Raw genomic sequence first — 24,330 nt, 5'->3', positions numbered from 1 at the left:
GTTCTACAGCTGCACCTCACTGACTGAGCATGTTTTGACTTCAGGTGAAGGGCAACAGTGACAATTACTCAAAACTGAGTGGTTGAAATGCTCCCAATTTCTTGGAAAATCATTGCATACGGGAGCACCAAAAAGTTTAAAAAAAAAAAAAAGAAGTTGATAACATGCCCTTGTGTGAAAAATGAGCTGTCAATGTTTATTTGTCAACTGGGGTGCTGCTGGGGCCGCTTGGAAATTTTGTCCCAAGACTGAGTGAAGTGGAGGAGACTTGTAGATGACCTGTGCTCCACCTGAAGTACAAGGGTTTAAGTTAAGTCATACATTAGCAGCACGTTTATAACCATTTGATAACTAGAGTGCTGAAATAGACTAGCACGGTTTGCTTCCTTTTTCTTCAGACAGCCTTTTGGCTGGTATTCCTCAGAAGGTGAAGTTCACAGTGACTACTGGCCATTATGCCGTGAAGAGTGGAGATACTCTGCAGCTTAGTAATGCTGATGCCATGCCTTTCCTATATCCTCCAGAGAGCAAAGCGCTGATCTATTCCAACACCAGGGGTAAGCAGCATAGCCAAAATTAATTATCTGTCACCAATCTGGGAAAATACAGAGATCCCACAACATGAGTGGGCAGATACCAGCCCTTGGACTGGATCCAGTTCTCCAGGGTTAGCCACTGGTGGGCTGCGACCACTATAATTACCTGCTTCCCCATAGGTATGGGCGTTTGCATCACCTGTTGGCTACCGATCACCATTTCCAGCCAAAGGGGAGCTGCGGGAAGCAGTATCCTGGTCTGTACCGCTTTCTGCAGCTCACATTGGCCAGGAATAGCTGTCTGTGGACAACAGGAGCTGCAATCACCTACACCTGAGGTGGTACAGGTGAATATAGTGTCAGTGGCCCACCAGGGGCTAACCCTGGCAAACCACTGCCACTTTATTGCCTGTTCTACAAACATGATGTAAATAATAGTGCACAGCAGCAGAATACTCTAAGACTATTAGACACCATTGTCAGTAACCATCAATTAGGATCTGGCAACTTAGCATTTCAGAGCTCAAAAACTTCCAGAAGTCCTGGCCTTTTTCTACAAAAGGGATAATTGAGGCTTATTAGAGCATTTGAGTGAATTAGACTACTTTTTTGTGTTGTCATTGTGGGACAATACTAGTACAGCAGCTTTGTACCATAGCAGAATTTCCTAATAAGCGTGGATATGTTTTTATAAACCAATGATTACTTGCTCAGGAAAGTGAGGGCTTATCAGCCGCCTTTTAGCCAATGTTTCACTTAAGCAGGTCCTATCCCAGCTTCTCCTAAAGTTCTGCTAGTACATCTCAATCTTCTCATGTGTCTCTTTTATAAAAGCAGGCAGCCAAGACTCAGTAGTTGAATGTAGAGAGATTAAGAACAGGGTAAATTTAGGCATCCTATATGAAATTTAAGTTATGCCACTAATGCTGCTTAAATTCTCATGATCAGTTGTGTTATTACTGATGACACTTGTGTAAAATGAAAGGAATCAAGTAATAGGCTATGAAGGCTGTGTCTACACTAGCCAAAAACTTCGAAATTGCCGTGCAAATGGCCATTTCGAAGTTTACTAATGAAGTGCTGAAATACATATTCAGGCCCTCATTAGCATGCGGGCGGCCACGGCACTTCGAAATTGACGCGGCTCACAGCTGCGCGGCTTGTCCAGACGGGGCCCCTTTTCGAAAGGACCCGGGCTACTTCGAAGTCCCCTTTTTCCTATGAGCGGATAGGAATAAGGGGACTTCGAAGTAGCCCGGGTCCTTTCGAAAAGGAGCCCTGTCTGGACAAGCCACGCGGCTGTGAGCCGCGTCAATTTCGAAGTGCCGTGGCCGCCCGCATGCTAATGAGGCGCTGAATGTGTATTTCAGCGCTTCATTAGTAAACTTCGAAATGGCCATTTACACGGCAATTTCGAAGTTTTTGGCTAGTGTAGACATAGCTGAAGAGTCAGATGCTACTGGCAAAAAAACCAGATTGGATAATGTGACAGGTGAGGACTGAAGGGACATTTTATTGATAAGAATCAGATTAATTATTAAATTGCTCTGTTAAGAATATTTTTGAATATGGGAATGGTCTACCAGGAAGGCAGCCAGTGCAGCCCCTCACAAAGAATTAGGGAAACACTAGTGGAAATGAAGAAGAGTAAGGTTCTTCATGATTAGGGGTCTTGAAGAAAACCCTCACATACGTGACCAATATGGCTACACTGACAAATGCTTGGTAGAGAGACAGCTATACTGATGATAGAAATATGCTTCTGTTGATGTAACTACTATCGTTCTTCGGGGGGGTAGTCTGTATATGAACAGTAAAGCTAGTTTTCTTGTGAAAACCATCTATACTGTGGGGGGAGAGGGAAAGCTCTGCCTGCCTAAATATTGTAGCGTGTATGTAACCAAAAACTTCATCAAAGAAGCAGTGTGGTGTTCTTTTGAGACCTACAATGAGTCCTGCTGCTGCTGTCCTTGCCAGCTGAAAGGTGGTGCCTTACAGGCACTCTGGTCACCAAGTATTTAGGGTGCTTTCTTGATCTAAGAATACATTTCTAGCCTTTCAGTATATGATCTTTTGACTTGATAACTGGAGATTAAAAGTGGAGGTTGTGTGGAGGAGGAATGTTTTCTAAAATTACTTAAATTCTATACAATTGTAGAGAGAGTCTCAGAATCATCATTACTGATCCAGTCTTCTGAAAAGATCACAAGCATCACCCTGCCAGTGGCTCCTGCATATCACGTGATTGAATTTGAACTAGAAGTTATCTATTTGCCATCAACCCCAACAGCTTCAGTGGAAAGTGAAAATCAGATAAATAAAGAATTGCACGGGAAAAGCAAAGAAAAGCAGAAAACGGACAATTGCATGGCTACAGTTGACCACAAAGTAAGGTGACAAAAAATGCTTGATCACAAGTACTTAAACTGACAAAATACGGGCAAGAATAACCTACTTGCACAGGGCATCTTCTAGCTATATGAATATGAAAGCATTTCATACTTGTATGAAAGAGATGCAAAATGGATGGATATAGAATAAAAAATGGAAGGAACTTGAGAGGTCATGTCCTTGCACTCAAGGCAGGACCAAGCACTATTTAGACCATGGTGAGCAAGATATACTCTGTGGGCCAGATCTGACCTGCCGAGCCTTTTAATCCGGCTTGCCCCACTTGGACTTTGAGGCAGGTTCTCTGTCTTCTGTAGCTCTAAGCTACTCAAAACAGTTGGTGGCTCCCTCTAGGCTCTGCACTACCCTTAGGGGGCAGAAGGTAGGAGTTCGCCTGCTGTCCCTGCCCTTGTCCCAAGGATTGCAGGTCTCATTGGCTGACTTTCAGCCAGTGGGAGCTGCGATGATGGGGCTGGGGACAGCACATGGAGTGTCACCCTCACACATACCCCATGTAAGGGGTGTGCGGCTCAGAGAGGCACCCCGGTGCCCTACCCTGAACTCCTTTCTGTGCCCAGCCTCTGTTCCAGACCCCATATCCCTGCCACAGAAAAGTTCAGCCCTTGATCCCTTATCAGAATCTTGGCGTGGGTCCCCCACTCCCTCCAAGCAAAAATTATTGCTTGTCCCTGAGCTAGACCATCTCTGGCAGGTGTGTGTCTAACCTGCTTTTAAACATCTCCCGCGATGGGGATTCCACAACCTTTTCTAGGCAATTTATTCCAGTGCTTAACCAACATGCCTGACTTTTTTTTAAATATCCACCCTAAACCTCCCTTGCTACAATTTAAGCCCCTTGCTTCTTGTCCTGGTACTTAAAGTATGTACAAAACCACATAGGGCTTTATATGTGGATGAGTTTCCCTTCACCAAATACTAGTCTTTTGTGAGGCTCAATATGTTATGCCAAAATCACACACTGGAGTTTGGCAGCAGACTGTAATTAAAGTCTTGTTAAAAATGCCATGGGACCTTTAGTGACTCCCTGGTCAAAGCCTCTCTTCAGATCCATGAGATAGATGTAACTTCCATTTTCATAGTATTCCTGCATCTTTCTGGAACACTGCTTCCATATTCTGGTAAAAGAGTGTCCCAATTAAACTAGTAACACTACTTAAACAGTTGGAACTTCATTTGAGAGGTCTGTGCTATGTTACTGATTTTATTGCCCTGTGTTTGTAACTAAAACTATCTTTACAATGTACTGGGTTTGTTACTACTTCAACTAGTGTCTCTGTGAGTGCTCCCCTCTGGGTGTTGATGTGTCCTCACGCTGGCACTCAGAGGTTCTTCTGCAGCCACGGTTTCCCATGCCGCACATGTGCAGTGGTGCCTCCTCGTGCTATCTGGCGAGCGGGTGGTGCAGGCCTCTCAGTTCCTTCTCTGCTGTGCTTGGCAGCTGGTGGAGCTTTACTCTCCCTGTTGCTGAAAAACAAAGAGTGAGTGAGTGAGTTCTACCTTTAGCTATCCTTATCTAAACTCTTTCCCATTAAAGTTTAACAAAAAAAAAAAAAACAAACCAAAAAAAAAAGTTAGGTTTAGTGTTAGCATTTAGTTGCTGCATCATTGCCATGCTGGATTCTCCAGGCTTCAAGCAATGCACAATGTGCAGGGAAGCCATACCAGCCTCTGATGGCCATGTGCCCTGCATTAAGTGCCTGGTTGTGGGGGCCACTAAACCCAATCCTGCACCCATTTCTCCAGCCTCGTGACGAGGACTAGGAGGGACCAAGCCAGTAGACTCGGGACTTAACTTTTTGAAAAGTCCCTCCAGCCACCAGCACTGGACACCAAGCTTATAGACTGTGTGTGTCCCTCTACCTCAGTCGGCACCCCAGCCACTATGGTGGGTCCTTCCCTGGTATGTTCCTGGCCTCTTGCACCGTCTTCCCGGGCGACACCAGTCAAAAAGGCTGCTGTGATGTCCCTGGCACCATATAAGTGAGCACTTTCAGAGCCAAGCTGTCAGCATTTGGTGCCTCTCACGCTACTGGCATTGTCGACTTCAGCTGCTTCTACTCCTGGGCATAAGAGGTCATCAGAAACTAAGCCCCCCCCCCCCCCCACCTCGGTGCTGGAAACTGAGCGCAAGTGGCACTGCTCCATGCCGTTCTTGCAAGGCACCAGACTTGGCCCCGTGCAGATCTAGGGCTGACACACCAGAGAAGGCACTGAAGCACTGGAGTGGCACTGGGAGACCATTCGCTTAAGCTTGTGGCACAGGAGTGCAGTACGGTGGCCAAACAGCATGGTGAAGACTCGCTGCTTGCGGCGTTGGCATCGCCCCCTCACTGCACCGTGTAGCCCTGGCGCTGCCTCTGTCTCTGGGCTCATCTAGGCATTTGGAGTTCTCGCATGGCTCGGGGCTATACTGCCCACCCCAGGAAGTGGTGCTTCCAACCGATGGAGTGTCTTCATTACAGCACTCCAGTCCCATGCACTCCACCTGGGAAGATATGCTGCTGACAATGGCTTACCTGCAGCCACGCCCACCATGGTTTTGTGCATCACTGTTCATACCTGCAAGATCCTGCTTCCTCACTGGTCACCTTGACAGTCATAATCACCTTGCTCTCATTCTCCGCTGGCACCATCCACTGTGTCCAGGAATGGCCCTGTGTCACTGCAGCCCAGCATGTTAGCGAGATATTCCCACATCGCAGTGCTGTGAGGCAGGGGACTTCTGTCAAAGGGTGAAGACAGGTCCCCACTTCACTGTCCTCCTTCACCTGATGATGCAGTGATCTTGGTCTCACCACCCCCTATGGATGACTTATGGGCCTTAGAGGAGCTGGTTTGCCGGGTGGTCTAGGCTCGGGAGAAGGGCCTGCCGGAGGTGCAGGCCAAGCAATACGTGCTTCTCCACTACCTCCAGTATTGCATTGACTTTGAATGAGGTGATGATGGAGCCCCAGAAAGGTCATCTGGCAGATGCTGACGTCCATTGCTCCCACCAACAAGAATGCAGATTAGAGGTATTTTTGTGGCTTCTAAGGATGAGGAGTTTTTATTCACCAATCCGCAGTCAAATTTGTTGGTGGTCGATGTGGTCGGCAACAAGTCCAAGTCCTTCTGTTCCACTCCCCAGGACAAGGTGAGCAAGAAGTGGGACATCATGTGGCACAAAGTCTACTCTTTGGGCATGTTGCTCCTGTGGGTGGCAGACTATGTGGCCATGCTGGCTGGCTATGACCTCCTCAGTTACTCTAAGCTGCAAGAGCTGGTCCTCTTCTTGCCAGAGCAGCAACATCCAGCCCTCATAAATGTAATACAATAAGGGCACACCATCACCAGTATGGCCCTCCGGTCTGTGAAGGATATAGCAGGAGTGGCTGCTAGGCCTCTATGATTGATCATGAGGCGCACTGTGTGCCTCCAGCCCTTGGGGGCCCCCAGAGACCTTCAGCAGAAGGTAGATGACCTCTCCTTCAATAAGCAACAACCTGTGTGCAGAGAAGATTGACAAGGCCTTGAATTCAGTGAAGGATTCTTGTACCATGCTGGGGGTGCGTGTGTGCACACGCACGTGGCACAAACCTCAGTGGCAGCAGCATCACCAACCCGTAGTGTCCAACTCTCTGCAGCCTAAGCAGCTGTTCTGAGGGTTTGTTTGGGAGCCTGAGAGAGTTTCCTGTTCTGGCCAGCTCACAGACTGGTCACTACCCTTTTCACCACTGCCTCCTCCCCTTTTTCCACCACTGGGCTGCCATTACTTTGGACAAGTGGGTCCTAAAACTAGTGGCCTGGGGTATTCCATCCCATTTATCCCTATCCTGTCCCTCTTTAGGGACCCTTCTTGCGAGAATCTGCTTGAGCAAGATTTACAGCACATCCTCTGTCTGGGTGCTGTCAAGCTGGTCCCAGCAGAGTTTCAGGGCAGGGGTTTTTACTCCATGTACGTCCTGAACTGGAAAAAGAATGGTGGGTGGAAGCCCATCCTTGATCTCTGGAGACTCAAACAATATGGACAAAGAAGATTGGTTCTCAGCTCTCAACCTACAGGACATCTATTTCCACATCGCAATCCACCCAGCGCACAGGTGCCTCCTTCATTTTGGAGTGGGGTCCCATCACTGCCAATACTGGGTCCTTCTGTCTGGGCTCTCAGCCGTGCCCCGGGTGTTCTCCAAAACTGGCAGTCATGGCTGCCCACCTACGAAGTCATGGGGTAATTATCTTTCCATATGTGGACGACTGTCTCATTTTAAAACAAGTCCTTGTTTCTGGAGGCACTGCGCATGGTAAGGGTGACCACAGCCCTCCTGCTCAGCCTCGGCTTCCACACAGACTACAAGAAGTCCATACTTCAACCCACGCAATCTCAAGAGTTCATTGGGGGCCCATGTAAACATATCCACCACCAGGGTCACTCTTCCTGCTCAACCTTATCCTGGTGGGGTGACTTCTGCCACCATGACGGTGCTCGTGTGCCTGAAGCTGCTGGGTCACATGGCCACCACCATATACGTGGTCAAGCTGGCCAGAATGCACATACAGTGCTTCCAGTCCTGCCTGGCCACTGCTAAGCCATGGCCAGAGATCTGCTGTCCAAATCAGTGGCTGTCCCCCCACGCCTTCTCTCTTCCCTTCAGTGGTGGACCTGTCTGGACAACGTTCTTACCACAGTGCTATTCCACCAGCCGCCCGCTGCTATTACCCTTTCTACGGATGCCCTGTGTATGGGATGGAGGGCCCCTTTGTGTTGCTTTACAGTGCAGGGCAAATGGTTCTTTGCTGAGCAAGCCGTCCTAATAAATCTACTGGAGCTCTGGGTGGTCCGCTACGCTTGTCAGCATTTCCAGCAGCACCTTGCATGTAGAACTGTCAGCATCCTGACAGACAACACCACATGCATGTATTATATCAACCGTCAAGGCGGGGTTTTGTCCCTGTCCCTGTGTGCAGAAGCCATAAAACTGCGGACCTGGTGCCTTCAGCACCACATCACTCCGGTAGCTACCTATCTCCCTGGGGTACTGAATGTGACTGCAGGCATCCTCAGCCGCCCATTCAGCTATCACCACAAGTGGGAGATCAGCATGGTGGCCCTCATTCATGTGTTCTAGCTCTGGGGCCAGCAGTGCATAGACCTGTTTGTGACGCAAGTCAACAGAAAGTGCCCTCAATACTGCTGAAGAGCTGGTCTGGGGAGGCACTTGCTCAGAGACACTTTCTCTAGGAAATGGGACGTGCCCCTTTTCTACACGTTTTCCTCCCCTTCCCTTGATTCACAAGCTTCTGATCAAGGTCAGACTGGATCAGGTTTGGCTCATCCAGGTTGTCTCAGCCATGCTGGGGCTAACTTGATGTCCTTATCCATACTGGCTGTTAGTGGCGACTCCGTATTCCTTTCCTCCTTGCCGCAATCTTCTGTCCCAGGACTTTGGGCCACACCCTTCACCCTGATCCACTCAGGCTGCGCCTTCATGCTTGGCTCCTTCATGGTTCCAGGATGCAGAATTCGCATGCTCTGAGGGGGGTGAAAAGGGTTAGTTAACAGCAGACAGTCCACCTGCAACTTCTACCTCTACATGGTAGATGTGGTTCTCTCAGTGGTTGGGCACTAATCACCCTGTGCCTCCTCACACTTGGCCCCTTCCTGCCCTCCTTGACAACCTGCTGCACTTGCTTGAGTCGGGCCTAGACCTCAGTACTGTCAGGATGCATGCCACAGCATTGTCAGCTTTCCACTGGGCGGCGTATGGGATCGACTTCCTTGCCCATCCCATCGCCAAATGTTTTTTGACAGGTCTGCAAAACACCTCCATCAGTACATCCTCCATCCCTATTTGGAACCTTAACCATGTACTCTACTGCCTAATAAAGCTGCCCTTTGAACCGCGGGCAACATGTTCCTTGCTCCATCCGTCAATGAAGATCTCATTTTTAGTCACCATCACATCAGCCAGGAGGGTCAGGGAGCTTTTCACTTTGATGGCTGAACCTTCTTGTATGGTGTTTACCAAGGATAGTCATTCTTCACCCTCATCGTAAGTTCCTCCCTAAGGTTCCCTCTCCATTTCGTATCAACGAACCTATCCACTTATCTGTGTTCTTCCCAGAGCTGCATTCTGATCTTGTGCCTGCGGCGTGGTGCACTCTGGGGCTACGTCTACACGTGCACCCAACTTCGAAATAGCTTATTTCGATGTTGCGACATCGAAATAGGCTATTTCGATGAATAACGTCTACACGTCCTCCAGGGCTGGCAACGTCGATGTTCAACTTCGACGTTGCTCAGTCCAACATCGAAATAGGCACAGCGAGGGAACGTCTACACGCCAAAGTAGCACACATCGAAATAAGGGAGCCAGGCACAGCTGCAGACAGGGTCACGGGGCGGACTCAACAGCAAGTCGCTCCCTTAAAGGGCCCCTCCCAGACACACTTTCATTAAACAGTGCAAGATACACAGAGCCAACAACTAGTTGCAGACCCTGTATATGCAGCACGGACCCCCAGCTGCAGCAGCAGCAGCCAGAAGCCCTGGGCTAAGGGCTGCTGCCCACGGTGACCACAGAGCCCCGCAAGGGCTGGAGAGAGAGTATCTCTCAACCCCCCAGCTGATGGCCGCCATGGAGGACCCCGCTATTTCGATGTTGCGGGACGCGGATCGTCTACACGTCCCTACTTCGATGTTGAACGTCGAAGTAGGGCGCTATTCCCATCCGCTCATGGGGTTAGCGACTTCGACGTCTCGCCGCCTAACGTCGATTTCAACTTCGAAATAGCGCCCAACACGTGTAGACGTGACGGGCGCTATTTCGAAGTTACTGCCGCTACTTCGAAGTAGCGTGCACGTGTAGACGCAGCCTGGATGTTTGTTTGGTCTCAAGTCTCCATTGATCGCATGAAGCCTTGGCACAAGTCTCCTGGGCTCTTCCTCTCCCTTGCAGAGCGATCCAGGGGTCATCTTGTTTTGTCTCAGCGTCTGTCCAAGTGGATCTCCCCTTGCGCACACACACCTGTTAAGCTCTTCACTGAAAAGAGCTTCCAGGTGCTGTCACTGCCCATTCTACCGGGGCTATGTCTTCCACCACTTTTCTCAAGAACATACCCCATATGGACATATGCAAGGCAGTGACTTGGTCTTCTAGCAACATGTTTGCATGGCACTGTGCTCTTTCGTCTTTCATTGCTTCCTCCATTCACCTGCTTCAAGCAGCTCTGTCAACTGTAATCATTACTGGGCTCCAAGGAGCGACTATTGCTTTATAGCTCACCCAGAGTGGAGCACCCACAGGAACCCTACTTGCAGAAGAAGAAAAAAAGGAGGAAGTTGCTCACCTTGTGCAGTAACGATGGCTTTTCGACATGTGTCCCTGTGGGTACTCTATGTCCCTCCCGCCTTCCCCTGCTTTGGAGTGGCCTGCTCTATTTCCTAGGGTGGAGAAGGAATGGAGGGGCCCATGCCACACATGCGCTGGAGACCATGAGGAGGTACTACTGTGCATGTGCGGCATGGGAGACCATGGCGAGGGAAGAATCTCCAAGTGCCAACATGAGGATGTACCAACACCCAGAGTGGAGCGCCCACGGGGGAACACATCTCGAAGAACCATTGTTATTGCACAAAGTGAGTCAACTTCTTCTCACATGCTTGATTATTGTTAAAAGAAACTGCAGATTAGTAGACTTTGAAAACTAGTGGGATGGCATTCATAAATAGTATGAACATATAGGTATATGAAAAAAATTTTACGTTGTGTTCACATGTTAAGGGAAAACACTGCATTCAGGTCACGAGGACCTTTCTTTGCCATGTTGTTAAAGTTCAGAATGCAAATCCATCCTCCCCTACATTATGGTTACATCATACATAGGTTTGGTTCTTTTGGTAATTTATTTTGTTATTGGCAAATGTATGTGGTTATTGAAGTAAGGTGCTGCTGGTGGCAGCATTGTTTTCCCTTGATATTAGCTTGTCCTTGAGGAAAGTACTCTGAAGACTTAAATCCCATGGATAAATGACTTAGGGGTGAAGACACCAAATTGATAGCACCAAAATAAATTCTCTTCCCATCTTGATAAGCTTTGTTTGATATATCAGTATCTCTCCTTCCTCCCACCCCATGGATTCTGGATGTATTAGAGGTGACTGGCCAATACAAAGTTTCTGGGAAATGTTTGAGTGTTTTGGAGTTGGAAAATAAAGTCATTGTGCAAATGAATGCCATGAATAACGTTTTTTTTTCTCCCCCCACCCCTCCAGGTAACCATTGATTGTCCATGGTCAATTTACTCCACCATTATTGCATTAACATTCAGTGTACCTTTTAATGCCAAGCATTCCTTACTGTCAGCTGGCAAACGGTAATATAGTCTTTAAATATTTATAGTCTTTCCTTTTAGAAAATGTTTGTAGAAGTTGATGTTCTGCATGTAAGCTTTCAACATACACTTTTTTTTTGTAAATAAGTGGGTGGTGAGTTTTGTTACCTTTTGAAATGTTCATTCTTGGCTTCACCTATTCTTCTTTTCCCACTCCCCCAGTAGACCAACAAATACATTATATATTTTAGTCATATAATCACAGGTTGATTATCTCTGTCTCCACGTAAAACCTCACTAAAAGAGAACTGCATAAAAAAAAAACACACAGACCTGCTTCTGCAGACTCAGTTTAGCAGTTAAACAGAGAGAGAGAGAGAGAGAGAAATAATATCCCTGCTGTTTTTCCTGTGCCTGCCTAAGCCACAAAAATAAACGCTATAGTAAAGAAGAAATGTTTGCATATAATTTTCTATGAGTGTTCAGCAAAACTGTTCTCTCTATGCAATGTACATTACTATATTTTCAATGTGCTTAATTTTCAGGAAATACATACAGGTTTGTGTACAGAATTTGTCAGAACTCTGTTTCCAGCTGTCAGACAACAACTTGAAAAATTTTGGTAATTGCATAGATCTACAGCTGTTACCTCTGAAGCCAGAATCCCAACAGGTAAAGATTCTTCTGGGTGGCTCATTAACTTTTAGGTATGTGGAAAAAGAGGACTATACCGAGGCAAAAGTGAGCTCACCCTAAAACAGTAAAAATATTTGTATTGCTGAAATTCTGAGGATCTCAGCAAATAGCTTGTGTGAGAATATAGAAGACTGACATAGACAGATGCACATATTAAGATCTTTACGTTCACTGACAAGCAGATCTTACTGACTTAAGGGTATTTTGGGAGGTAGGTCACTCATGTCAATAGACTTTCACATCCGAAGACTCAAGATGAAATTCTAAAATGAGTCACAAATTGTTTTTCTTGGAGCGATGTCCTTGTGAGTGCTCCACAGTAGAGGCAGCAGCACACCCTGTGCCTGGAATTGGAGATCTTCATTAGCAATGCCTGTTGGAGCACACATGCACACCTGCCCATTGTGTGCCATGAGCAGCATGTATGACCATCACGTTGTGATCCAGTCACTCCCAAATTGCTCCTTAGCTGCCCTTGGTCTGGAATGGAGTCTACAGAAGACTCTTCTTGTCCTTTGAGCTGTTGGATGTGCCTTGCCTTTTAGTTTAGTTAGGTTGAAACCCTCTAATCCGGCACACTCTTGTCTGGCAGCATCTGTAATCTGGCATGATTTTAGTAACCTGGATGACCACTTATCATGGGTGCGGTCAAGTTTCCCGTGATCCCATGAAGTTTGTTTACAGCCACTGGTCCTGGATCTCAGTGTTCAGTGCTGTTACTTAGCTGTAATTTACCCCCCATATGTCCTCTAAGAGTTCAGTTACAAGAGAGGTAGCTGTATTAGTCTGTATTCTAACAAAACAAAACAGCAGTAATGTAGCATTTTAAAGACTAACAAAATGATTTATTGGGTTATGAGCTTTTGTGGGACAGACCCATTTCATCAGATCAATAGCATTTCCAGTACAGACTGTGATCTATAAGTACAGAAGTCCCAAAAAAATGCAATATAAACTGACAAAAGAAGTACATAGGACTGAAGGAGGAGGGTGAAGAGCAGAGGATGTTAAATGTCAGGCAAGACCTCCTAACCCCCCTCCTTCAGTCCTATGTACTTTGTCAGCTTATATTGCAATTTTTTTTTTTGGTCCTCTATACTTACAGATGTCGGTCTGTACTAGAAATGCTATTGATCTGATGAAGTGGGTCTGTTCCATGAAAGCTCCTCACTGAGTAAATAATTTTGTTAGCAGTATTGTAGCACTTTGAAGACTGGACTGTTTTCTAAGAGCCCAATAAGCTGTGGAAGTGTTGATAAGATGCTGCTAGATGATATTGATGTCCAGGGGTCCAACAAATTCTATTGTCTAGCATCAGTTAGGTCCTGAGGGTACCAGACGAGAGGTTCAATCTGTAGTTACTTCTTTCTTGTGCCCACCCTTATAAAATATTTCTTTGCCCTTAGTTCATAGCTTAGGACTTCATTTTCTTGCTTCCTGCCCTTCTTACTGGGAAGATTTCTCCCTCAATCTTAGGCCTGGATCTAAGAAATTCATTTCCTGCTGGAATCCCTTTCTGCTAATCATTGGTCACCCACAGTGCAGTAGTTGCCTGGAAGAGGGACGTGGCCCACAGAAGTCTAACTCATTGCTGTAACCTGAGTGCCAGGGCCATAAAGGACGGGGACATGCCTCTGAAACATTTCATGGCTAGAGCATTGCATCCAGCCTCAGACCCTGGCCTGGACACTTCCCCTGCATGTCTCAGGCTCTGTTAAGTAATCCACTGATCCCTCATTCACCACCCACATCCAAAGAAATCTTCTCTTTCCTATGTTGATGGGAAGAAAGTCTATCTCATCCCCTTTAGAGGCACTGCCCACCAGAACACCATCCACTGTGAGACCAGTAGCCTCAACATTTTCGAGGATGAGACATAGATCCAGGGCCATTCCAAAACCTCCAGTACTGAAATTAAACCGAGGTCTAAAGACCCTACATAGATACACCTGCAGGTGTCCGCATTCTCTCTTGAACTGGAGACTGTGATGTGAGACCTTCAGAAACAGCACTGATGGCTTCAGCCAGATCACATTTGGGCACACCAGCATCCGTGAAAGCACCACCAGCTCTGCTGGCACTGATGTTCATTTGAGCACCAGCCGAACACCAAGTACTGACTATGTTCTTATTGAGCAAACCCTCTACACTGAGCAAGTCCTTGACTCCATTTGTTGGCTGCTTCAGAGAATGCACGAGTACATCCATTGCTGTTGATAGTGCATGTCCCTCTTTTTCCCAGTAATTCAGACAGACATGATTGTATCTGATCTGCCTGAGTCACTGTTACTCAGACATGAGCTCCCTCCACCTCTGCCTACTTCTCCAGAGTCACAGCAGTGCTTCCTTTTCTCTCTGATGGCATCACCCTGTCCCGATGTGGAAGACCAGAAGCATGATCCTGCCACCTGTTACGTTCAGGAAACATAGAAAGGCACGGTCTATATATTGTCACTATCCGCAACCTCCAACTTATGCAGGGCCATGGTACAGACTGCTGTGGATGCAATCCTGTGAGCCATTCTCTTGGCATACTGAGCCATATTGGGATCTCTGGGCCATGTATGGATGGCAGTTTATGAAACCTCCTATAGAGCAAAGCCAGAGGCCTATATATTTTCCTTTCTGATCTGTCTCTTAACCCCTAGAGACCGAGTCACCGTGATACCAGGCGAGGAAGAAGAACTAGAGGGAGGTTACACTGCCACTTCATTTCTCTCCATCTTCCCTAGATGAGGTTGTCATGCTTCTACCACCTGCGGTAGCCAGAGACTTTAAACATTTCATGAAGCTGTTTCGTAGGACAGCAGACGCTCTCTACCGGTTCCTTTTGGAGGAAGTGAAAGAAAAACAGCGTATGCTGCTTGGCATCCTGCATGCATCCTCATCTTCCAAAATAGCTCTCTCTGTAAATGAGGCTATTCTCGACTCTTCCAAGGTGCTTTGGTAGGCCCCACCATCAATTCCACTGACATGCAAGCAAGCAGACAAAATGTATTACATACCTCCTAAGGATGTGGATCCCCTGCCCTCCCCATACTACCACAAGTTCCTTGGTTGTCAATGTCATGCATCAGAAGGGACACCAGTACCAATTAGATCAACATCTTGGGATGGAGATGGAAAGGGATTAGCTCTGTTTGACTACAAATCTTATTCATCTACTACAGTCCAGTTCTACACCTCCAACTCTCAGGCTGACCTGGCCAAAGTGTCCTGGTCACTTTTTCCAAAATACAGGAATGCTGCCAAGATCTTCCTGTTGACCAGAAGAAGCAGCTCCCTTTGCTCCTCTCTGAAGGACTCCTTTTGGGCCCTAGAGCTTTTCACACCTCTTTGCATTCCACAGATACTGCTGCCTGTTCCATTGTGACTGCTGTAGTCACGAGACAGGCATCTTGCTACACATCTCTAGCCTCTGTAATGCCGTACAGACCGTCATTAAGAACCTACCTTCTGAGGGCTCCAAATTATTCACATAGTGCAGAGATGAGTCCCTTAACTCCCTGAAGAACTCTTGAGCAACTCTCTGCTCTTTTGGCATGCTAAGCAAAGAGATTCTTTCCCTAAGAATCCAGTCACACCGATAATATTAAGTAATTTGTTAATCATGCAGTGGGGAAAAACTTTAACAAAGGGTTTTCTCTGAAGGATGATTAACATACATATTTATGCATATCATTATACTATGTTACACACATTGTTAGCATATTATGCCAGTTAAAACGAGGCTCTGTCTACACGACAGCATAAAGTTGATTTTCAGGCATTTAGCTCAATTTTACAATGTGAGTGGCTTCACTGCAAATCCCATTAGGTTGTGTTTGATGAGTGCTAAGGAACATTCTTGCGCTGATCATCCAGTGCGGTGTAGCGCCAAGTTCAAATTTTAAAGGTCAGGTTAATGCCAGCACTGAAACAGTGTTACTTTAAATTGATTTTTATTGGCCTCCAGAGGTGTCCCACGGGTTTCCCACGCTGCCCCACAGGTGTACGTTCTTTCCGCCTTCACCTCCACTGGTCTCCAGGTGTGCAGAAAGTAGGAGACATGACACCCAGCGTTTTAAATTCATTTCTTTATGATCAGCATGGTGATTGCATCTAGCAAGGAAAGAGGCCATCAGGAGATCCAGGGTCTCAATTCAGGTGGCGGGCTAGCCCCCACCACATCATGTGGCAGCTAAGCTGTGGGGACCAGACAGTGGCACGTCGGACAGTGGGGCAATGTGTCCTGACCTGGGCAGGGTGATGGCTTCTTCCCTGCACAGGCTGTGGCAGGAGACGCCGATTTAAACTCCTTTTCTGTGCTTCACATTTGTGTGGGGCCTGCTGCCTCCCAAAGCAGCATGCAGGTGGTGGGCTAGCCCCTGCCCCACCACACCATGTGGTGGCTGGGCTCTGGGTGTTGTGCTTGTAGGAAGGGCCAGGAAACTTCTTTTCTGTGCTTCACACTTGTACGAGGCAGTCCCCTCTTCCCCACAGGCATCATGTGGCTGGCGGGCTAGCCCCCACCACACCACGTGCTGGCTGTGCAGTGTGCACAATGCTTCTAGACAGCAGCATGTTCTGGCCTGCATGAGGTGAAGGCTTCTGCACTGCATGTTTTCTGGGGGGGGCTGGCTCCCCCCATGGCAAAGATTTTGGTGGCTGGCTGGCTGACCCCTGTAAGGCAACATACACCAGGGTGGTGGGGGGGCGTGTAGCTCCCACATCAGGCAATATTTTTGAGGGCTGTCACCAGGGGGTGCCTCCCCCGTGGCAAAGATTTTGTGGGGGCTGGCTGCCGTATAAGGCCACATGCCGGGCGGGGGAGGACGTGGCTAAAAAGAAACCAGTTTACTGCACCATGTCAACAGAAGCCTCAGCTGCCCCCTGCTAGCTGATCTTAGTTGGGGGGCTGCCCCCGGCTGCACCTATTTTCTGGTCTGGCCCCCCTCCCTAATAAGAAACCAGTTGACTGCACCATGTCAGTAGGCACCGGTCTTAGTTGGGGGGCTACCCCCCCACCTAAGCACACAAGTGATTGAGCAGTGTCAACAGGTTATGGGACGGGGGGGCGTGGCTTCACAGAGGGCAGTGTAAATTTTCTGGGCTGGCTCTCTGCTTACGCACACTGCTCCAGTATTCTCCCTTCCCAAAGCATGTGGCCTGTTTGCTGCATTTTCCTGGGCGGGCGGGAGCTGAAGTACCTGTTGACTTGATTTCCTCCCTACCTTTCTGCATGTGGTCTGCTTTTAATCCACTGTTATTATCAAAATGTGGGATTAACAGTTCCTGACATGCTGCCCTGTGAAAGCTGTTCTTTCACCGGGGAAAGCTAAGGTAACTGTTGACATGGGACAGTCAGATGGAGCAACTGTGCACTTTCCAAATTGTCTGGCTCAGGAGAGGATTTCCTGTGACAGAATGGAGCTTGTGGGCTTTCTCTCTCTCCCTTCCCTTTCACACACAGGCAGGTGCTGGCCCTCGGGCTTCTTTACTGGCAAAAACAAGGGAATCCCTTCAGTCTTTCCTCAACTTTTGTCTTCTAATGCTTCCTTAATTTTCTTCTCTTCTTGGGCTCCTTCCAGTAGCCACTATCCACTTTTCTTCCCTTCTATTTAGTCTTGGGGTTTCAAAATGAGTCTGGAGCTAACAGGGTCTCCTTGCCTCATGTTGGAGACATCAGGGTAATGGACTCCCTAGAGCGTTGTTCACTTTTGTGTGGTGGCTACTCACACACCTCTGTCTGTCTCTGTCCCTAGTTACGTGGATCCTGTCTGTATTTTCGCCAGGGGAAGGGATGCTAACCACTAGAAAACAATGCACTTTCTTTCCTTCTCCTCTTTTTGGTAATAAACAGTAACACTGAGTAACACTAGACACCAATGCTCTCTGGGATTCCCTGCTTTCCCTTCTTTTCCTCCTGAAAAATGGCCCTTTGTTTTCAAAGGGAGGGGAATGAGGGCAATGCAGTGTGGGTAGACGGCATCACATACCCACAACTACCTGCATGGCATTTTTTTTTTTAAAAAAAAACCTCAGAGCACCAGCCAAAAAAAAAAACAACCCAGAATGCTACAGGGCTGAGGGAACTGTGGGATAGTTTCCCACAATGCGTTGCTGCAACAGTCGAATTTTGGGGATTTAGTGGAGACACACTAAGTTGACTTTGATGCAGACACTCAACTTCAGCTTCATAAAACCCAGTGTTACAAAGTTGACTTTCACAAATTTGACTTATTTCATGTTGTAGACATAATCCTAGTCTATCAGCTCTTTGTGTAACAAGAGATGGACTTTTGAAAGACAGGCAAAGCCAGGGTCAGGGGTGGGGAGGAAGACTGGGGTGGAGGTGGGGAAAGAACAGAGCTGGGGGATGGGGGTTGTTAAGTACAAACAATTCTTGTGATACAGTTTGTGGTTTTAACCACTTAAGACAAATTTCAACAATCCTCAGTGTCTTTGGGCTGCAGCCAGGGCTTCTGTCTCAGGCAAGCAGTTTATCTGGGGTTCCTGTATGGTAATGCAGAGGCTTAGGCCTAGCAGATCCCCTCCTGTTTGACAAGTTGAACTGGAGAGAGTCAAGAGCTAAATAAAATCATATTAATTTTCAACGTGATACTTGGGGGTGGAAGGTAGGGTGGGAAAGGGAGCAAAAGTGGGGCGGGAGGGAGAAATTAGAGTGACAAGGAAGCGGCATTAGTAAGCATGCATGTAAAACAGCACATAACAAAGGAAATTAATAAAACACAGAAAGCCAGCAGCATGGGCTGCATGCAAAATGGTCCCCCAGGTGATGGGGCTGTAAGATAAGCCAGTAGCAGGGTCTTCCAGGGGGGTTATGGTTTGGGTAGAAATCTGTACCTTCACTTGGCTCTTAGCTACGTCCTGGGCAGTGGCTGACACAGAGGCAGCAGCAACCTAAACCTTAGACAATTGCACAATTATGCCTATCAATTGGGGAATTGATCGAAAGCTGCAGCTGTTTCTAAACAACATCTTTCCAACTGGAATTTGCAGTGTATACACTTGTCCTACCAGCTACACAATTGGCAACCTCCTCCTGGAACTCGACCACATTTGTCTTCACCTCAGTTGCCTTTCTCACCAATGTCCCAGTTGCTGACATGTGCAAAGTGGCCACGTGGGCACCTGGGGACACTTCTGGCCGTCACTGTGGCATTACTCACAACATAGCATCAGATATTCCTCTCGGACACACCTTGCTATCATCTTCATTAAATGCTGCTCCAAAGCCCTAGCCTTCCAAATAGGAACGAACACTGTTTCGTAGTCCTCTTCAGTGGAGCACCCATACCGGACATTGCTTGAAGAAAAAGTTATATTCACCTTGTGCAGTTACTGACGATCTTTGAGATGTGTGTTGCCGTGGGCACTCTTCTATCTGTCTTCCTTCCCTCTGTTTTGGAGCTGAAAGGTAAGCTCTGCAGGAGAGGAGGAACTGGCTGGGGTATGGACTGCACAGTACCATACATACATGCTGCTCTTGGCACTAGACACAGCGATGCATGTGTGCGGTCCAGCAGGCACTGCTAATGAAGATCTCTGATCCCAGGTGCAGGGGGCAGTGGAGCACCCATAGGGGGGCACATCTCGAAGAGCCTCATTTACTGCACCTGGTGAGTAACCTTTTCTGTGTTCCTAATCCCTTCTTGTTCCTCTTGCAAAAAGCTACCACCTAGTTTATTGAAGTTGTTGGTGGGGTGGGGGGGGGGTGTTGTGTTCAAGAATGTCCAAACAATGGAGTAGCTCAAGTGCTGCGAACTAGGACTGAGATGCAATGACAAAATGGTGCTCTGCAGTATATAATCACTCGAGGGGTCAGCAACCTTTCCGAGGCAGAGTGCCAAAATTTGATGTTTCGACGGCTATGTGTGGTCCGAGTGCTGGTGATACTAGTTAAAGTGACTAATAGTCCTATTTATAACAGCTTCATTAATAAATAAGTAAAGATGCATAACTTTTACTGTTTAGGTGGTGGTTGGTAGCATTAGCTGGTCTTTGGTTAATCCACAGGTGGCATGGCTTTGAGCAAGTTCCTGGCTGCAAGGGGGAGGAGGGGCAGGGCCGAGCTCCCATTTTTGCATGCTGATGAAAATCAACTCGCGTGCCACTCTATGCACCTGTGCCAGGGGTTGCTGACCCCTGTATCGGTCTTTTCTGGGCCTGGTTTTAAGACAGTTATGCTTTGTTTATTTTCCCAAATGGAAACTTTGAACCATGTGAACTTTTTCTTAACTTTTTTTTTTTCTGAAGAATTAACTGTATCATGCCTGAAACACTGATTTCTGACTATGAAACTTCATCCTCCTCATAACAATTTGTGTCAGTACGTGCCTGGATATTTTGGGTTGAGAATTGTAAAATGGTTTTAATTTTAATGGCATGAGTATTTGTTACAAATACTTGCCAAAGGGAGGGGGGTGTGCATGTGTATATGTAAAAGTTCTGGAAGTAGTGTGTATAACAAGACTGTGGTAAGAATTCCCCTTCATTAACTATCAGTGTAGGTAGCTCCTGAGATAAGACATGAGTTCATACTATGGACGAATAATTTTTTTTCAGCACATACACAGTAAGCAGTCAGTATTCTTTGTGTGGGAATTGAAGTGGACAAAAGAACTTCCTCCCTCTTTGCAGTGCCAATTTTCAGTTGGCTTTTGCCCAGCTACCTCTGAAGAGCAATCATTCTCCTTGAAGCCATATATTTACGAATTCCAGGTGGAAAATTACTTTGTAAGTATTTTTATCTACGTAAACTGTATCTTACGCTTAAAAGGGGAAGGAAGAATCTGTCTGGGTGATGAGAATTCCAAGGAGAGGTCTCTAAATATATTTTCCTTGAGGGATTGCACATGTCCATTCTACTTCAGAGAGGTAGGGGTGGGGGGGGGTGCATGCACGCTTGCACACCCAGTGCACTGAAGCTGGATAATTTTTACCTATACTGGTAGCCATCAGGACAGTTCATACAACCTTCTCGTGTACATACTAACTGGTGATAGCATAAAGGGCAGCACTGCCCCTTGCTGTTACTTCACTTTCTTTTCACTGCCTGTGGCAGGTTACAAGGCTTATCAAATAACTTTTTCGGGGGTGGGGGCGGATTCTAAACTTTTTGTAAATAGTTAGGTGATAGTTGCAGGAAGAAAAAACCGCTTCAGACTCAGACTTATTTTCTACCCAAGAAAGTAGCCCAAGCAAATGAAAACACAGTACATTCCAAAGGAGACCACTTCCTTATGTTTCAACTTTGTTTAGATATCAGAGGTTGTCTCACTCTTTGACTTGAAAGTTAAGGCCAGAATACCACCTTGTCAGTGTGTAATATATTCTATCCTTCCTGTGGCAGCAGATTAATTAACTTTTTAGGTTTTTGGATGCTCATTACAGCTGATCACTGATTTGCTAAGCACCGTAGAACTGGGATATGTTTGTAGTTTCTTTCCTCCTGTCCTCTTTCCATGTCTCCTTGGGGGCTAATCTCACAAGACTGTTCTTGTTTACTTGTTTAAAAAGTGCAATCTTTTTTTTACAACCAGTGGCCACAGACGTCCCTATTATTGGGGAAGAGAGTCTGTTCCCAGAGCTTTATCTCCAAATACAAGGGAAGGCCTTGGACCTAGTCTAGCTCTGTGGAAGCTAAAAAGACACATAATGAAGGTTTTGCATGGTTATTGTCTGTATTATCTCATATCTAGATCCCCACAATTGGTGTGATGCGCATGATTTAGGAATTCCTATTTGAACATCAGGATCCACATAATTATGCTGCGGCAGGGTAGCACTCCCATCGCAGATTGCAGCAAGCTAATGGCTTGTGTAGGCAAGCCCCTTAAAGGACACTTACTTTCATGTGTCTGTTCATGGGTCACAAGAGGTTTTTAAGGTTTGCTGTGGTTCATTATCAGCTTAATCCTCTCCGTATGTCTTCAGCCTCTCACATCTTCACAACATATAGGATAATGATGTTGACACATCTCAGGAAGGCAGGTGTCCAAGTGTTTTCATACCTGGATGATTGGCTAGTTTAGGAAAGATCCCAGCAAACAGGTAGAGGTTAGTGTTGAGAAGATCCAGTCCTCCTTTAATTACTTGGGCCTGTTGACCAGCAAGGGCAAGTCAGTGTTGCTGTTGATGTGGAGGATTAGGTTTATAGGAACGGGTCTTGACTCTAAGTCACAAGGACCTATTTACTCCAAGCCTGAGTTCAGGCACTGCTAGACCTATATGAGGACCTCAGGATCCATGATTATACAATTTAAGTAATTGATGGGACTTCTAGGCCATGTGTTCTGTTCTTTCCCTCTGGGGCACCTAGAAGTGGCCATTGTCGGAAGACAGGATACTGGGCCACATGGACCTTTTGGTCTGACAACCCTTCAGTCTCTTAATGCAGATTGTAGTATGACATGGAAGTTAAGTATGAGCTTGTTATCTTATATAGTCAGTTGGAGTTTTATCTACAAATTTTTTGTTTGTATAATTGATTGAGTATTTATAGTTCGCTATATTTTCCTCGTGCCAGACGTTGTATAATGTGAAGACACAGATTTTTCCACCGTCGGGGGCGGAATATTGTAAAACAGGATCACTTTGTTCTTTGGAGGTGTCAATCACCCGACTTTCTGACCTCTTAGATGTGGATAAAGATGAAGCATTAACAGAATCAGATGGGTACTGCACAACCAAACTTATGTATGAAGGTAGGGATAGTGACTTTTTTTCCTCCTGTAATTTCTGAGGAATTAGTGCAATTCTCGTTATAGGTGTTGTTTATGTCTTGATAATGATCTCTGCCAAACTTTCTAATAATTACAATGCGGTCTTATAGACAAGGATTGATATTTAAAAATTTAATATTTGTCGTAAAATAGACTAATATCATGTTAGCTTTCAAAAATGTTTGATACGGGCAGATATTTCCTTGAGCCTTCAGTAGGCAATAACGTAGGGAATAGATGTTTAAAGCTCCTCCCTCATTGCAGTCTCCTTGTTCCATGCACTTCTGCTTTCCTTTCTTTGTTTGGCCTAGAGAGTCTAAAGAGGAACTTGAACAACATTGAATTTGACACAGAAGTCATGCATTCGGTAAAAGAAAGGGTTACAGCATTGTATTGAAGTAAGACTCAGAGATCATCAGTTTAAAAAAAAAAAAAAAAAAAGAACAAAGTGGCAAAGTTAAGTGCTCAGCAAGTAGTACCCTAAAGCCTTCCATTTGAAGGACAGGTATTTTGTATGTCATGTCAAATCAACAGGTACATTGCAAGAGGGTAGGATTTTGAAAGTACAACTCATACATGCAAGTGGATTAAAAATGGATGAAGCTAGAAATTTCTGAAAACAAACAGTTACACAGCTGTTTAATAACAAGGCTGCTGAGTGGTTTATAGGAGGATTAAAAATAACAGAGGGCTTTTAATGCTGCAAAGTATCCCCCTGCATATTCTCAACAATAGAAAACTAAGGGCGTTTTTAGAGAGGAAAATGTGTTCCTACCATGTACAAATCACCTTTTGGGTAGGAAAAACTTGCTGACTGTCACATTGAAGAAGGAGAGGTACAGCTGTGGAGGTATTGTCATTGTACACACGAAACTACTGATGTGGAAGACCGGCATGTACTTAAGTCTTCCCATCTCCATCCCCAAAAGCTGTGAAAATGCAAGCATGTCGGACACAGATGATGGCAAGCCAATATATTTTTATTACTGCATTTAAAACTTTGCGATGTCTGTTTTAAAACAGTGAACAATGAAAGATGGGAAACTTAAAAAATTTGCGGTATCATTTGATCACATCACTGCGTTTGTGACAATGTGACATACGTGGGGAAAGCTTGGGATCCACGTAATACATCTAAACTAAATAAAAGAAACCAGACACAAGCCCTACCCTGTTGGGTGATAAGGAGGAAAACATGAAACAAAGGCAGAAATCATAGAACTAATAAAACAAAAAGCAGTCAAGTAGCACTTTAAAGACTAGCAAAATAGTTTATTAGGTGAGCTTTCAGACTATTTTGCTACTCTTTAAAGTGCTACTTGACTGCTTTTTGTTTTGATAGTGTATAGACTAGCACGGCTTCCTCTCTGTTACCATAGAACTAATGTGATACTGGTGAATATGCAGTCTGCTTGTGTTATGCTTCAAATGAAGCGCACAAGATCTTTTACGGGGAAGAGGCAGTACGCCGCATTTTTTGAGAATAAAACAGTAGCATGTGCTTTTCAGTCACACACACACCATGCACACAGTCCACCAAACAATGTTGTAGGTACCAGTCCAGAGCCTGAATCAATCTACTGGCCAGCTAGATTGATCACAGAAGGGGAGCAGGGACTTGTAGGTTGCAATCTGATGCTCCTCTGGAG

The 24,330-nt window shown here is 46.2% G+C and overlaps 1 protein-coding gene across 3 annotated transcripts in view; it reads left to right on the top strand.

Moving 5' to 3' along the window:
- Positions 1-24,330, top strand: part of TRAPPC10 (trafficking protein particle complex subunit 10) — an 88,464-nt gene that overhangs the window by 58,034 nt on the left and 6,100 nt on the right. Inside the window, exons 16-21 of one of the 3 annotated variants that reach the window (XM_074995333.1) lie at positions 399-557; positions 2,695-2,924; positions 11,200-11,300; positions 11,804-11,930; positions 20,523-20,693; positions 22,486-22,663. In XM_074995333.1, the coding sequence (XP_074851434.1) occupies positions 399-557; positions 2,695-2,924; positions 11,200-11,300; positions 11,804-11,930; positions 20,523-20,693; positions 22,486-22,663 (966 nt within the window). Of the gene's footprint in view, positions 1-398; positions 558-2,694; positions 2,925-11,199; positions 11,301-11,803; positions 11,931-19,512; positions 19,577-20,522; positions 20,694-22,485; positions 22,664-24,330 lie in introns of those variants that run through there. The other 2 variants (XM_074995352.1, XM_074995342.1) reach the window with 2 other exon arrangements.

This window comes from Carettochelys insculpta, chromosome 1 (assembly GCF_033958435.1).
Source record: "Carettochelys insculpta isolate YL-2023 chromosome 1, ASM3395843v1, whole genome shotgun sequence".
Classification (NCBI taxonomy): Eukaryota; Metazoa; Chordata; order Testudines; family Carettochelyidae; genus Carettochelys; species Carettochelys insculpta.
The sequence above is the reverse complement of the archived record's forward strand: the minus strand, read 5'-3'. Positions and strand labels throughout refer to the sequence as shown.